This window comes from Erythrolamprus reginae, chromosome 6 (assembly GCF_031021105.1).
Source record: "Erythrolamprus reginae isolate rEryReg1 chromosome 6, rEryReg1.hap1, whole genome shotgun sequence".
NCBI lineage: Eukaryota > Metazoa > Chordata > Lepidosauria > Squamata > Dipsadidae > Erythrolamprus > Erythrolamprus reginae.
The window spans coordinates 82,489,252-82,505,597 of NC_091955.1; the positions used below are offsets into that span (position 1 = coordinate 82,489,252).

A 16,346-nucleotide genomic window follows, 5' to 3' on the forward strand; every position below is an offset into this window, starting at 1 on the left:
GTCCTACTAATTTGATTTAGACTCAAAAGTACCTCATCAGCAAAAATGCAATTATTGTATGTATAACCCATAATAAGCATTAACTGTTCTATATCTTCTTGCTAATAAAATATTCTAATCTACAATGCCTTATATTTCTAATAACTGCTATCTCTTGCACAAGTTAAATATTTTAAACAGATTTCCTAAAATGTTTAATATACAGAGGGTGGACAAAAAATGGAAACACTTGACTTTTTGGCATCATAATGTTTGAACATGTTCAAATCAATCAAAACATGACATATTTTAATGGTTTTTTGTTTGTTTTTTAAATTCTATTATTTGATATGTTTTTTAAAACTACCTTTTTTTAAACATAAATTTAAGGAAATTGGTTCTAGAAATGGCAGACCTCTCAGACTTTCAAAGAGGCCAAATTGTTGGTGCTCGAATGGCAGGCGCTAGTGTAACAGAAAGTGCCAGAATGTTTGGCGTTTCAAGAGGTAATGTCTCAAAAGTAATGACTGCTTTTGAAAGAGAAGGGAAAACGTCCTCAGCCAAGCACAAGTCTGGTCGAAAGTCAAAGTTGTCTGAGAGAGACCGTCGGACTCTAAAGCAAATTGTTAGAGCGGATCGCAAGAACGCAACTCCTAAAATCACTGCAGAGCTCAATAGACAAGTACAGAACCCAGTTTCCACAAAAACTATTCGAAGGGAGCTTCACAAATCTGGATTCCATGGAAGAGCTGCAATTAGAAAACCTCTGCTCTCAAAGACAAATGTTTCAAAGCATTTAGAGTGGTGTAGAAACCACCAGAAATGGTCCCTCGAGCAGTGGCGAAATGTGATTTTTGCTGACGAATCATTTACCCTTTTTCCGACCTCCGGCCGTGTTTACGTCTGGAGACAGCCAAAAGAATCATTTTATCCAGACTGCCTTCTCCCAACCGTCAAACATGGCAGGGGTTTAGTGATGATCTGGGGTGCTATTTCTTGGAAATCTGCTGGGCCAATGATTTCCCTTCATGGAAGAATTAACAGCCATCACTATTTAGGAATTTTGGCCGACCAAATTCATCCTATAGTTCAAGAACTGTTTCCAGAGGGGGATGCCATCTTTCAAGATAATAATGCACCAATCCATAGAGCAAGAAGTGTTAAAGAATGGCACGAGGAACATGCTAATGAAGTTCAGCATCTGATCTGGCCACCACAATCACCAGACAGACCTCAACATTATTGAGCATTTATGGTCGATTTTAGAGATTCAAGTAAGAAGTCGATTTTCACCACCATCATCTCTAAAAGAACTGGAGGGTGTTTTAACTGAAGAATGGGCTCAAATTCCTTTGGAAACAATTCACAATTTGTATGAATCAATACCTCAGAGAATTGAGGCTGTATTTGCCGCAAAAGGTGGACCAACACCATATTAAAATATATTTTGATGATTTTTCAAGGTGTTTCCGTTTTTTTGTCCACCCCCTGTATATTTCTTTTTAAAAAGCTGAAAATCCTGCTGGTGAAAATATCATGTAACATGTGGAAAAATGATTTCATTTTATCTTATCTGATTTTTTAAAACTAATACCTATTTAAAAGAAAAAGATTCAAAACCTGTTTTGATTCAAACCATAGAAAGAATTCTATTAGGAACTACAAATTTCACATCCAGATATTACATACAGAAATTCTCAAACATGAAATTCTCAGACAGAATTGTTCGCTTGGTTCTTAACATTTTGAAATGATTTATAATTCTATCCATTCCAAAAGCCAAGTATTTCTGAAAACATTGTTTAATTTTATTCTGAATATTCAAATCACATGAAATATAACAAAAGAGCTTGTAACTAGGTCATTTTTTGTTGTGGCTAGAACTGCTTCTCCAAGTTTTCTATCTACACAATTCAATTTTAACTGATAATAGCAAGGTCACAATCTAACTACCTTGGTTCTACAACAATCCCAATTAAAGCTAATTTGTGACAGCAACTGTGTTTTAAGGAGATGAAACAAATGGTACAAAGATTACTGGGGAAATAGCTTGATATTTTAATTATAATCTTCACATTAGGGGGTGGAGTTACTGAGGCTTATTTTGCCTGCTTCATTCAATCCTCTGTAAAGATACAAAGGCAGATGTCCCTTAAAACTACCAACATTTTACTATTAAAGCTACATAAATACAATTTGGGGGGGAAATGGCCATTCAAATGCTAAAATGAAAATGACCTCTTTCAGCCTTAACAAACACATTGCAAATGGCGCACAGCTTTAAAGGACACTTCTAAAAACAAACCCATTATAAAATCCAGGTTTAAAAAATTAAAAAGACTTTTCAAAATGTATTTTCATCCTTAACCTCGAAGGAAAACTTAAGCAGAATCTGGGGAAAACCACTCCAAACTATAGAAGTGTGCCAATGGGAATTGTCTACCTAGTTTAAATATCCAATTCCAAAAACAGCTGCAAAACAAGATGAACCTTGAGAATTGGATAGGAAGCAAACAGACCTATAATAAAAAGGTTTTGCCCTCCCCGAGGAAGTAAACAAGGAGAAAATACAAAACATTTTTTTTTAGAAATTTGAATGTAATATTGCAAATAAATGTAGGTCTTAAAGCATAAAGTTAGTAGTTTGTGGTTTGCCCAATTTGACTCCCTTTTTGTCTGATCCTTCTATTGTTCCTACACATACCATTGTTGTGTTTGAGTAACTCAGCTGTACATCAGTTTAAAGTTAAAAATTGTAGGGAAAGAACCTTGTGGCCAAAGCTAGACATAACTTTTCTCTTAGGCTTCTTTGAGTCAAACAGGAAGAGAATGGGATTTAAATAACTATTGGTAGCACATAATTCTGATGAAAAGTCTCCTAACTCACATGGGAGAAAATAATTATTTTACTAAAGACTGGGAAAATTATATAGAAGAGCCAGACACTGTCTAGAAAATACTCCTCACTGCCAGCATTTTCCTACTTTAATTGGCAACCATATATTTGTAAAATTTTACTACTCCTCACACTAAAAATTTGAACAATCTGAAGAGTCTGAGTAGAACCTCAAATTCCTTTTCTTTTATGTTGATATCGCAAAAGCATACACACCCACACACACAAATACACACGTTTGTATATATACAGATTATACACACACACAAACATGTATAGCAAACGTAGAAATAGCACAGTTGTGTATGTTGTACTAAATGTTTTGATGCCATTCAATGAACATATTATAAGGTAAATCATCTCATAACACAGCATGTTTAGACTAAGTCTGAGATGTTAGCTTGCCTAAGTCCTGTAAGACAGTTTATTTTAAAGGAGAAAATCAAACTCCCCAGCTTGTAGTTTGAACCACATGCTATATCAGATGACACTCATGCAAAGTTCAACAGCTATCACAAATAAAATCTGTTGGGTCTTTTTAAAATAGGTTTATCAACAGAAGAACTAGTAGATAATACTGCCTTTTTATCTAATACGCATTCATTTTGAAAAGTCTCACTGTGGTCTCCTTGCACAAATCTTACAAGTGGACCAGATAAAAGCCACAGCATCTTTAATGCTGCTGCACTACACTTAAAGGCAGTCCATCCACGGTGGCAAATAGCCTGAGTACCTGGGACTTCACACGTCTTGTTCTTTTCAGCACAACATTCATTCTTGCACCCTGCTTTGGAGGAGACTGAGTTTCAACAGCAACTTCCTCAACTTCCACTTTTTCTTTAAGATCCAAGTTTGGCTTTTGGATGCCCTACAGAACCACAAAAGGACAACAGGTTTGATTGGATCTAGGATGTCACTCTGGTTTTAAACTGTACGTAGCTACTGGGAGAAAAAGATCTACCAATAGTGACACATTATATATGTCGTTTGGACAGATTCACCCATGAAAAATAAAATTATCAGATTTTCCAAACGCTTTTATTTAGCCAAAAAAAAAGGCCCTTCAAGTTTGACTTTCTTTCAACAGTGTTCTCATCTTATCTAGAAACATAGAAGATTGACAGCAGAAAAAGACCTCATGGTCCATTTAGTCTGCCCTTATACTATTTCCTGTATTTTACCTTAGGATGGATATATGTTTGTCCCAGGCATGTTTAAATTCAGTTACTGTGGATTTACCAACCACGTCTGTTGGAAGTTTGTTCCAAGCCATCTACTACTCTTTCAGTCAAATAATATTTTCTCACATTGCTTCTGATCTTTCCCCCAACTAACTTCAGATTGTGTCCCCTTGTTCTTGTGTTCACTTTCCTATTAAAAACACTTCCCTCCTGAACTTTATTTAACCCTTTAACATATTTAAATGTTTCTATCATGCCCCCCCCTTTTCCTTCTGTCCTCCAGACTATGCAGATTGAGTTCATTAAGTCTTTCCTAATAGGTTTTATGCTTAAGACCTTTCACCATTTTTGTAGCCCGTCTTGGGCCCGTTCAATTTTATCAATATCTTTTTGTAGGTGAGGTCACAGAACTGAACACAGTACTGTATTCCAAATGTGGTCTCACCAGCGCTCTATACAGCAGGATCACAATCTCCCTCTTCCTGCTTGTTATACCTTTAGCTATGCAGCCAAGCATTCTACTTGCTTTCCCTACTGCCTGACTGCACTGTTCACCCATTTTGAGACTGTCAGAAATCACTACCCCTAAATCCTTCTGTTCTGAAGTTTTTGCTAATGCAGAGATACAAACAAATAAAGAGACCAAAAAGCCCAAGTAATGTGGTTTTTATTAGCAACACCTCTTAAGTAAGGTAAATGTATATTTGACATGTGAACCCAGTACAGTAGTCCTTGACCTATAATCACAATTGAGCCCAAAATTTGTTACTAATAAGTCATTTGTTAAGTGAGTTTTGCCTCATTTTGCCACCTTTTTTGCCACAGTTGAATCAATCATTGCAGTTAAGTTAGTAATATGGTTGTTAAGTGAATCTGGCTTCCCCACTGAAGTTGCTTGTCAGGATGTTATAAAAGGTGATCATATGACTGTCACTGTCATAAATATGAGTAAGTTGCCTAGTGTCTGGGACTTAGATCACATGAACATGGGGATGCTACAATGGTCATGTGAACAACAGTCGTGTCACTTTTCAGTGCCACTGTAACTCTGAACAATTACCAAAGATAAAGACAAATTTAAAAAGTGTATAATTTGATTTCTTGCAAATAAAATACTCTCACCATAAGGCTGACACCAGACTGGAAAAGTTCATAAGGATATAAGATCCGTTCATAGTGCGACTTCAATAGTGAACCTGTTGCTTTTCCGGGTAAATAACCCAATCGGCTTGCCACTTTAGACCATTTCTTCTCTTTAGTGACCATTTCAAATCCTCCTTTGCTGGCAACAATCTAAAACAAAAGTTAAAAACAATGTGGCTGCACATTTCTACACATCAAGATAGGATACAAAGAAAGCATTGGCAATATAAAACTATAAATGTGTGTGTGTATGTGTGTGTATAAATAAGTAGTTAAGCAGTTGGCACACAAGAGCCTGTAACATTCAGTTTGATTTGTCATGTTCTGAAATACATTAATTTAACATATTAATTTAACTTGCACTTATCTAATTCAAAAAATCTGGTATATGGAAGTTTATGTCAAGAGCCTTAAAGCAGCAAAATAGAGCATGTATATAGATCTTTCAAGATGACGTTTGTCATCAGTATTTGGTAAAAATAATGATTTTTTTTTTTTTAGGAGGAGTTCTCTTTCACTCACTCTTTCTGGTTTAAACAACCAAAAGATTTGTAAAGGACAGATCTTGAAAAAAATGAAAATATAGCTGATTACAAAAAAGCTAATTTTAAAATAGAGGACTTATTATTTACATTTTGCTAAAACTGTTTTAAATAAGTAGAAACAATAAAGTAACAATGTATCATGTACAAAGGAGGTAACAGAAGACCTTTATAGGAGCAGGAAGTTAAAATGTTGTTTTAGGAGAATCTTGGGACAAAAATTTGATCAAGAATAAACAGTACTAATTAACTTAGGCTGACCATTGCACTATAATGAAGATTTAACACTTTTAAAAGGAATCCTAAAGCTAACTATTTAGGGAAGCTTTCAATATATTAATTTCATAGGAAACTAACAAAAACAACTTCTAAAAATGTCAACACATCTCTTACTCTTCCCATCCAGTCATTCCTTAATTTCTCAAATGAATTTCAACTGTGAATCATTTGTTTGACCACTGCTTGAAATATATTATGTAATGATTTAAAGATTAAAACAATGTTTTATAGCTTGTTGATACAGAATATTACATGCACAAAAAATCCTTGCTGCCTTAGATAAAAATAATGCAGATTTGATTACAAGAATGCACTGGTGTATGTTACAGACTATCTTGGCCATAATATAAGCAGTTTCTTTACAAAAAAATGTAATGCACTCTTTACAGTTCAGATATCCATCACTTGCTTATCAAACCACTAGAGATTCCCCTCTTACCTTGCTCAGTGAATAAAGATCTAATATTTTTCTTTCTACTACTGGAATTTTCAGTGTAGACCCTTGAAGTTCCCAGAATTTTGCTAGGTGATCTAAGAAATCCAACTTCACTCTAGTCATTGCCTATTAATCAAACCAGCAAAAGATATATAAATTTGATGTACAAAGTTATCTGTCCACAAAAACAAATGGAAATAATAGAATAGAAGCCATTTCAGCTGTTTCCCATAAACTGTTGAATATCATACTTATGAAGTAGCTATGAATTTTGGTAGGTTTTTTTTTAAATTAATAAATTCCACACTTTAGTGAAGGCTGAAAGGAGCAGGGGAAATAATTAAAGAATTATGGAAACAGACAGGTATATCCAGGTATACCCAAAATTGTATAACATTCTCTATACTTTAAGTTTCTATTAAGTAAATTTTAGGAGACCTTGGCAAAAGATGTTGCTTCCTCTTGCCTGAGGTAAGGGGGGAGGAAACTAAGGACAATTATCCAAATTGTCTGAAATCAAAGCTGTGATTAATCCTAATAATGATTAGCTGGAACTTTGTTTTAAAGATCACTTGTTTAAAACAAGTCATGGTTGTAGTAAAACCCTGTTTATTGAGCCAAATAAGACAAGATAAAGATAAAAACAAATACTGGCACTATAACCTCTCAATTTTAAAACTATATTTTAATATTAAGTCTGAACCAGCTTCATCTTCCATAGATACTTATTACTATGGAATTAGTCATTACCAATATTAAGTTCTACCAAATCCATGAAACATGAGTGCTGATCGGCTCTTCCCACAGGTGCTCTCTACTGCATAATGCAGAAGAGATAAGATACACTAATTAGCTACACTACTTCAACTGCTTTAGGTTAATATATTCCTGTAGACTCCCCTACAGTATAAAAGATCATAACCAGGCTCTTGTTATAATCTCACACAAGAAAAGCTACAAAGCAGAACTATCAAGAATGCAATAATGGTTAAATAATGAATTATTTTTATATTTTTCTCCTTCCATAATAAGGAGTGTCCAAGACACCCACTGGCACTGACAAAAGAATCCAGACAGAAATCAGAAATTAGTATTTTACTGGAGCATGAAAAATTTAATATGTGTATTTATAAAATAAAATTTACACATAAATATTGGGAGAGTTATTTTGTGTAATTATATTAATACAACATAACAAACTGTGTGGGCTTTTCAGGTAATTCATTGAATCATCTCATCAAAAAATTCCAAGTACGGTAGTTCAATGCTGATGACTAGAAACTTACCTCCAGTTCATTCAAGCGCTGCACCCGTGGAGTAAAACGAAAGTTTTGCACATCACATGCAAAAGGAGGCTGCCAATCCTAAGCGGATAAACAATGAAAGCCACATTTAAAATGCAAGCCTTTAATAAAACAACAAACACAACCCATATATTCTTTTTTTTTTACTTTTGAATGATTTACAAGCATTCCATGAAAAATTGAAAATATTTCAGATAGAATAAGTTTTCATACAAGCTATTATATATGCCCTAATCCTAGTCACTCCAGAACTCATAATACAGTAGATTAATATTTACACAGAAAAGAATACAAAATCATTAAAACAAAGCTAGGATTCAATATGTTCCAATTTAGAATCTGACTTTCTTGAACTTTTACTTGTTTTGGTCATGATACAGCTTTGCCAAAAATAAAGTATTTGTATTGATCTGGATTTTGATGGAGATAAATTTCAGACGAATTTTCCAGAACAAGGGTAGTGTATTTTACCTTCTCTAATTCCTCTTCCACATGACCAAAGCACCAATACGCCACACTTCAAGCATGGCACACTCCACTGGCTCACCTGTCCCCTTCCCATTTCCCCAGTGCCTTCTTTTGCTGCTGCCTTGCCTTTTTGGATCAAAAATGTTTAACTTCCTGTTTCCCATCCTGGAACACCTGTCTCCTAGAAAACGTTTTTCAGGTCCATGTCTAGATAGAACATGTATCTCTCTCCATACCTGAACTTTGCAAATTTGCCCATTCCATACACAGAACAATCAGTGCATTGAATTGTTTGCATGTCTCTAATCAAAAAAGTGTTACAAATGTTGACCCAAATTATAAATCTATAAATACTCTAAAAATGGCACATCACTCAGCAGCTGCTCATTTCTTTGTAAACCCCACCCCCCTTTTTCTCATACAACTAAAGAAGTGATTGCTACTTTTCATGAAGGTTTTAAAAAAAGCATAGTACAGTATTTCTCTCCAACTAAATGTATTTGTAATTGTGCAATGAGTTAGAATACAGACAGCTATACTGGAATATAGAATGAGAGTTTATTTTAAATGTTTAATAATATGAATCGGAACATTTGTTATTTATCACTAATTACTTTTTAAGCTGGTTTTTGAAAATGTAACCTATTCATTACGCAGGTGCTAAATAAGTTAAAATGAGACATTTAAACTGAGTAAGACTGGGAATAATTATGTTTCACTCCAAAATATTTATTAATCTGATGTACCTGACATAGGTACATCAGATTAATAAATATTTTGGAGTGAAACATAATTATTCCCAGTCTTACTCAAAAAAATAAGCATTCCTTCAAAGTAATATGTCACAAGGCCAAATACATGACTTCCATAGCTTTGAACACAAAGTAATGAAAAAACACCAGAGATACAGATGTAATGGCTGTTTTTTCCTGCACTTACAGAACCTGCATGCCTTATACCTCACTCCAAATAATTTTTTTACTTGTTATTGTGGCTCATTTATGTTAAATATCTTTTTATACCTGAAAAGCAATATATTTTGCAAACTGAAGCCCAGAACTCCTTCAGAATCAATTAAATTCCTGGTTATGATAATTCTTATAACTAAGTGACAAAGAAAAAAGCTGGCAAATGCTATGACTTATAACTGCTTTCCTCATTATCCTTTAGATTCTTGTAGTATGAGACAGAAATGAGGGGGAAAGGGGCTGAATCTCAGGCCGATCACCTCACATTGGAGTTAAAAAGAGCCAGTTGAATAAAACTGCTACTGCACAGAAAAGGGAGCAAAGATGGAAGCCTTGATCTAGACTGACCTTGGGTGATGAAGGGGAATGTCTAGCAATACTAGAAAAGAGTTATTTGGAACTATGCATTCTAATCTGTTTTAAGGAGATTTTCTTCAAATCAACACAATGGTTTTTTTACCTACAAGAGCTCTTTAAACATAAGAGCAGAAAAAGAATAGGGGAGCATTTTAAAAATATCTACAACCAGGAAAATGAGCAAACACACACACACTACTGAGGCTGTACACAACACAGTACAATAGGGACTATGTAGTTCTAAACAAAGAGATACAAAGAGAAATTATTTTCATGGACCCAGACCCATGCAAGAGACAGCTGCGGATTGTTGTTTTTTTTCATGGCCAGGATAAAGAGTTTAAAAGCCAAAGAGAGCTATTCTACACTAGATTGACAGAATTTAGCTCACCCACAACCCCTTCGGGTAAGAACAACACAGCCTGCAACTCAAAATCCCTCCCCTCCGATAAATTCAAGCCATCTGGCTAGCCTCGAATCACCAGAGATGGTAATTTCAAACCCCCCCCCCCCATTGAAATTAGCTCTTCTATCCTTCACAGGGAGTAAAGCATTCAGCCTTCGCCTAACCTATATCCGTTTCCACTTCAATCTTCATTAGTAGGAAAGTGAACACAAGAACAAGGGGGCAAAATCTGTTTTGTTGGGGGAAAGAGCAGAAGCAACGTTGAGAAAATATTATTTTACTGAAAGAGTAGTAGATGCTTGGAACAAACTCCCAGCAGACGTGGTTGGTAAATCCACAGGAACTGAATTTAAACATCCCTGGGATAAACATATATCCATCCCAAGATAAATTACAGGAAATAGTATAAGGGCAGAGTAGATGGACCAGGAGGTCTTTTTCTGCCGTCAATCTTCCAGAATAGAATAGAATTCTTTATTGGCCAAGTGTGATTGGACATAGGAGGAATTTATCTTGGTGCATATGCTCTCAGTGTACATAAAAGAATATAGATTTCTATGCTTCTATCTTCGCGAAAAAAAGCCTTTCAAAGGAGGCTTGTTACAGTAGGGCTGTAAGCAAAGTTAACCCTGAATGAACAGAAGGGGTGGTTGATGTATTTCCCCCTCCCCTCTTTCGGCTTCGGCCCATCGTGACAGAAAGAGACGCCATTGCTGCAAAAGATCAAAGACCTCGGGGAAAAAGTCTCATACCCTTTGAGTGGGGGAAAAAGGGCCCGGGGCTCCTTCTGCTCAGCCCCATCCGAATTAAAAGGGGGAGAGCCGGCGGGCCCCCATTGGAGGGGTTTTTTTGGAGGGGGGGCGAAAGAGGAAGCAACTTCTCCGAAGAGCCAAGACCAGGATAAGCCCCGGGACCATCTCCATCCTCCTCCTTCCCCGAAAGGCCCGGTTCGGTTACCTTGGGCGGCCTGATCTTGCAGATGCCCGTCTTCTCCGCCAAAGGTCGGATGCGGCCGATGAAGCTGAGGGGGTTGCTGAACTCCTCCCAGCTGGGCTCGAAGACGGGGCACTCGGGCGGGGGCACGAACTCCGCCACGTAGTGCGGCCCGTCGAGGAGGCCGCCGCCGCCGCCGTCGTCGTCCCCCGACATGGCGTCGCCGCCGCCTCAGGAACCCGGGCGAGAAGGAGCTCAAGGAGGGCGGGAGTGGAAGAAGGCGAACCCGCTCAAAGATGGACCAGGGGGCGGAGGGACATCCCGGTACCCTGCGAGGAGCAAAAGGCGAACCCGGCCGACGAGCGGAGGAGTCCTTCTGAGGCGAGACCGCAGCTCCCCTTCAAAGGCTGGTATAGGCCTCTCCCCCTCCCCCACCCTCGGTTTGTTTTTGTTCGTCCCCCCCGCAAGGATTTGCGCCGCTTTGCGTGTATGTTTTTTTCCTTCTTTTCCTTTTCCTCCCCTTCTTGAGGCTCAGCGGAAGTGACGCGTCTCGGTTAAATCCCCCCTCCCCCTTTCTCGCGGAAGAGACTAAAAATCATATCCTTCCGCCGTTATCCGATTTCCAAAATGTATGCGCTTTATATAGTCCCGGCTCTGTTGTTGTTGTTGTTGTTATTTTTAACCGCTCTCGGTTCTCAAGCGCTTTTCGCTCGCTCGGCGTTTATCCGCTTGAACGCCTTATCCGACAATGCTTAAGGGGGAAACGCTAGAAGAGAACCGAGAGCGCTGTGGCAGAGCGAGCGAGGGTGGGTGTGTGGGAGTAGTAGTGGGGGGGAGAGAGCATGTACGCGTGCGCCCAGGGCTTTCTTTCCGCGGAGACATTCTACCACGAGAACTTCCGGTGCCGAAAGCTCGTTTCTCGGGTTCTCTTGTGAAGAGATTCTTCCCCGCCCCCTTCCGTGCAAATCTCGTCTCTCACAAGACCCTCCCGTCGGTTTAAAGCCTCGCATTCCTTCTCCCGTCCGGCCGACAAAGAGAAACCCAGACTCCGCCCACTTAAACAAGTCCCACGAGCCTCGCCGAGCACAGGCCCCAACTCCCCAACAGGCCCCGCCCATCCTGTCTCTACAGTAACCGTCCGCCCCATTTCTCTTCCCCCCCCATGAAAAAAACACGGCCCCCGCAGCGGCCTGCCCCTCCCCCCGGCAGTCCCTCAACGGACTTCCTCAGGAGATCTGCTATTGTCGGGTCCCCGAGAGAAGAGACTGTTGGGGTTTGGGGGGGGGGCGGTTGGGGGCAAAACTCTTTAATTATCATTCCCTCAGCTAATCTTGAAACTCCATGCACATAAATTAAAACAACTTCCCGGCTGAAGAGAATCTTCGTGCAAGATAATTGGTTAATTGTATCTTGGAATGGATACAAGAGAGGAATTGTTTTCCTCCCTTTTCCTGAAAAAAAAATGGGGTGGCTGTGGCTCACCTGTTTTCTTTTGGTGGCTCAAAAAGTAGGACCAGACCTGGGCCTACTAACTGCTGTTCAGTTATATCATTGGCATCCTTCAGTCTCAAAAGACTGGTATCATTTTTATTTATTTATTTATTTATTTATTTATTACTTAGATTTGTATGCCGCCCCTCTCCGAAGACTCGGGGCGGCTCACAACACGTGGAAACAAATCATAAATAATCTAAATTTTAAATTTTAAAGATTTAAAAAGACCCCATATACTAACAGACATAGACACAAGCATACCATATATAAATTAAACATGCCCAGGGGAAGATGTTTCAGTTCCCCCATGCCTGACGGCAACGGTGGGTTTTAAGGAGTTTACGGAAGGCAGGAAGAGTAGGGGCAGTTCTAATCTCCGGGGGGGAGTTTGTTTTGTTTTGTCAAGTACACATTGGTGATATACAGAGATATAACAATAGTTATATACACTGCTCAAAAAAAAATAAAGGGAACACTTACAAGTAAATTAAACTTCTGTGAAATTAAACTGTCCACTTAGAAAGCAACACTGATTGACAATCAATTTCACATGCTGTTGTGCACATTCAACTTTGTATGGAACAAAGTATTCAATGAGAATATTTCATTCATTCAGATCAAGGATGTGTTCTTTGAGTGTTCCCTTTATTTTTCTGAGCAGTATACATGACACTAGTAAGAGAGAAACATTAGGACGAGAGGGAAGGCACTCTGGTGCACTTATGCACGCCCCTTACTGATCTCTTAGGAATTAGGAGAGGTCAACAGTGGATAGTCTTAAGGATAAAGTTTTGGAGGGTTAGGTGATGATACTACAGAGTCAGGTAGTGAGTTCCATGCATCAACTCAGTTACTAAAGTCATATTTCCTGCAGTCAAGTTTAGAGAGGTTTATTTTAAGTTTGTATCCGTTGTGGGCTTGAGTGTTGTTGTGGCTGAAGCTGAAGTAGTCATTGACAGGAAGGATGTTGTAGCAGATGATTTTATGGGCTATGCTTAGGTCATGTTTAAAGCGACATAGTTCTAAACTTTCTAAATCTAGTATCATGCTCTGGAAAGAGTTATTAAAATGCTGTAGTTGTAGTTAACAGGGACTGTTATTTATTATTTATTTATTTATTTGATTTCTATGCCGCCCCTCTCCTGAGACGGCTTACAAATATACAGAAATCTAACATTTAGAATTCTAAAAAGAGAAAGCATCAACCCTAAAATTCATATTAGTCCTTTGGTTTTGGACCACTGTCCAGGCAGAATGCTGCACTTTGACTGAATATATTCTAGAATTCTATGCAGTTAGGATTCTTCTCATGGCACGTGATTATAAGTTCCTCAGAAAATGCTCAGGTAGAAAAGATGGTAATCAATTGAATAAATGAATGGCTAGTAGCTAAAATCTTGGACTAGATTTTAAAATCTTGGACTAGATGGGAAACCAGGTTATACTCCACCTTCAGCCATGCCAATTCAATGGGTGTCTTTGTCCAGTCACTCACAGGACATTATAAATGAGTTCTTTATTTCACAATACAGTACACATTTATTCAATGTAGTTGCCTTGGTTTTGCTTTTTGGGTTTTCCTTCATAAAGCCAAGGTAAAAAAAAAGTCTTATAAACCCCCTTTCAAATTCGCCCTTTATTTTTTATAATTATTTTTATGAACCCTTTATATCTGTGCTTTTTCCCTCCAAGAAAATATGGTTATTGTAGCGAAAGTACTATTTACCTGCATCTGAATAGCAGAAAACCATGCTAGCGTGAAATTGGTGCCCCAGTTAACTGATCACTATCCTGCTTCTGTTCCAAGTCACTGCCAGTCACCAGACAGCTCTTCAAGGTCATGGATACAAGTGTATACAGTACACTTTTGGGGCATTCTCAACTGTTGGAATAAAGGGTAAATGTTACTTGTAACCTTAAGACAACTGAGGATTATTTTTCTCTATATTTACTCATAGTAAGATAGTGGTTCTCAACTGGGGGGTCAACCCCTTTGGGGGTCAAACAACCATTTCACAGAGGTCGCCTAAGACCATGGGAAAAGACAAATTTCCCATGGTGTTAGGAACTAAAGCTTCTATTCTGGCACCTTGGAACATATTTTTACAATCCAACCAATCAGGTGTTTACAGTGGGCGTGTCCCTCTGACCTTCCTGCCAATCAGCTTAAATCTCTGTTGGGAGAATTGGCACTAGACTTATGGTTGGGGGTCACTACAACATGAAGGTATATTAAGGGAACTGTATTAAGTGATTGCGGAATTAGAAAGGTTGAAAACCACTGATAAGAGAACATTGTGCAGACACAAGGGGAAAAAAACATGCCATTGACTTGCAAGTGAGGAAAAGATTTTGGTCAGTACTTACCCGGTAGTTGGAAAACCACCAGGACTGCAGGCTACACCAGGGAAGGAAAACAACAGAAACAACAGCAAATCATTTTGTATCTTTGCCCACAAATCTGTATAGTTGCGTCCATGAAGGACCTGAGCTTCATTTAAAGGAGATTTCATTTATTTCTATCCTGCCAAATTCTTTGAGTGTCTTCAAATTTGGAAGGTGTACCATTGTTTCAAATAATGTAAAATAATTTTAGGTGTTTTCCTGAAGTAATGTCTAAATCCATGAAACAAAGCCTAAAATTTCCTGCCATTTCTATCAGCTTCAAACAAAGATGAAATAGGGATATTGCAATGACTTTCATTTCTTAAACAAAAATAAAGGAAATTTTCAAGCAACTTATTCCATTAATTGGAATTTATTCCAGTTCTCTTTATTGTTATACTTTTGCTACTAAGAAGATTTGGGGCTAAGCTAATACCTAAATTGCCAGAAATCATGCATTTGGTCTGGAAGCTGGTATCGCTTCCAGGAAGGGTTCATTCCATAGTACAGTACTACAATTTTGCTTTGGGCAATGAAATACAAATCTTTTCTACATCGCTGCTAAAATTTACTTAAGGATTTATGAACTACCTTCCAACATTGCTTACAGAACAGTTAGAAGAAAAATAGTATTATAATATCCCAAGTTAGGAGTAATAAAATGTCAATTACAAAATCTAAAATGCAGGTAATAAATATGGAATAAAATGTGTGCCTAGACTTTTTCCAATAAATATACAGAATTGTTCTGCTTGATAGGACAAGAAGTAATGCTAACATAATTGCTAGAACATCTTTAAAGGTAAAATTAACCTTGACTGCTCAACCTGTTGCCAATTTGCCAAACCTGTTTAGGACAATAATTGCTTAATGTGTTCAAAGTTAGATGGTTTACACAGCTTATGCAATACCATATTAAGCACATGCCTGTCAAATGATTGTTTTGATTGTCTCCATTTTTAATCAAATGGCTTAAACTATACTAAATTTGTCAAACTCATTAAATGGTACATATTTCTTCTCAATGTTTTGGTGGAGTCCTTGCAATATATGTACAGTAATTATATAAATGTAAATTATACAATGGATTCCCACATGAAAATAAACTATGATAACTACTGATGTTAAAAAAGCACAACATATATCCTATGATTTAGTATTTTTTAGGTTTTAATCTGATCCTGCACAAGGAAGGATTAACTTCTCCACGTAAATTCGAAATTAAATTATATCCTATTTAGTGCTCCTAAATCACAGCATAAAAGGCAATTTTGGGACAGCCCACTGTTGCTTATCTTTAGATAATATTGTGCTACAAGCTTTTTGTTAGTGCAACAAAGCGAATAAGGATCTTTTTTTCTGAAAGTAAGTGATATACGAATTAATTACCAGAAGAGGAATGGAAATGCCAGGCAGCCTTAAGGAAACCTAGTGTTCTCGGCTATGTAACTGCTTAAAACCATCCGTGCTTTCCGTTCATCAATTGGCTCAAGCCTTTTATCCCATTGCCAAAATGACCCAAGGCAATTCTTCACATTTGCATCGACTCATAATTACTCTTTAGCCTTCATTACT

The 16,346-nt window shown here is 37.7% G+C and overlaps 1 protein-coding gene across 2 annotated transcripts in view; it reads right to left on the reverse strand.

Annotated features, from left to right (window-relative positions):
* KDM5A (lysine demethylase 5A) overlaps positions 1 to 11,425 on the reverse strand; it is a 53,699-nt gene extending 42,274 nt beyond the window's left edge. Inside the window, exons 1-5 of one of the 2 annotated variants that reach the window (XM_070756448.1) lie at positions 10,917 to 11,425; positions 7,743 to 7,820; positions 6,460 to 6,582; positions 5,179 to 5,349; positions 3,609 to 3,743 (exon numbers count right to left, since the gene is read on the reverse strand). In XM_070756448.1, coding sequence (XP_070612549.1) covers positions 3,609 to 3,743; positions 5,179 to 5,349; positions 6,460 to 6,582; positions 7,743 to 7,820; positions 10,917 to 11,108 — 699 coding nt within the window. In that variant the 5' untranslated portion in view covers positions 11,109 to 11,425. The remainder of the gene's footprint in view (positions 1 to 3,608; positions 3,744 to 5,178; positions 5,350 to 6,459; positions 6,583 to 7,742; positions 7,821 to 10,916) is intronic. The other variant, XM_070756449.1, reaches the window with a different exon arrangement.
* Positions 11,426 to 16,346: the final 4,921 nt, after the last annotated feature.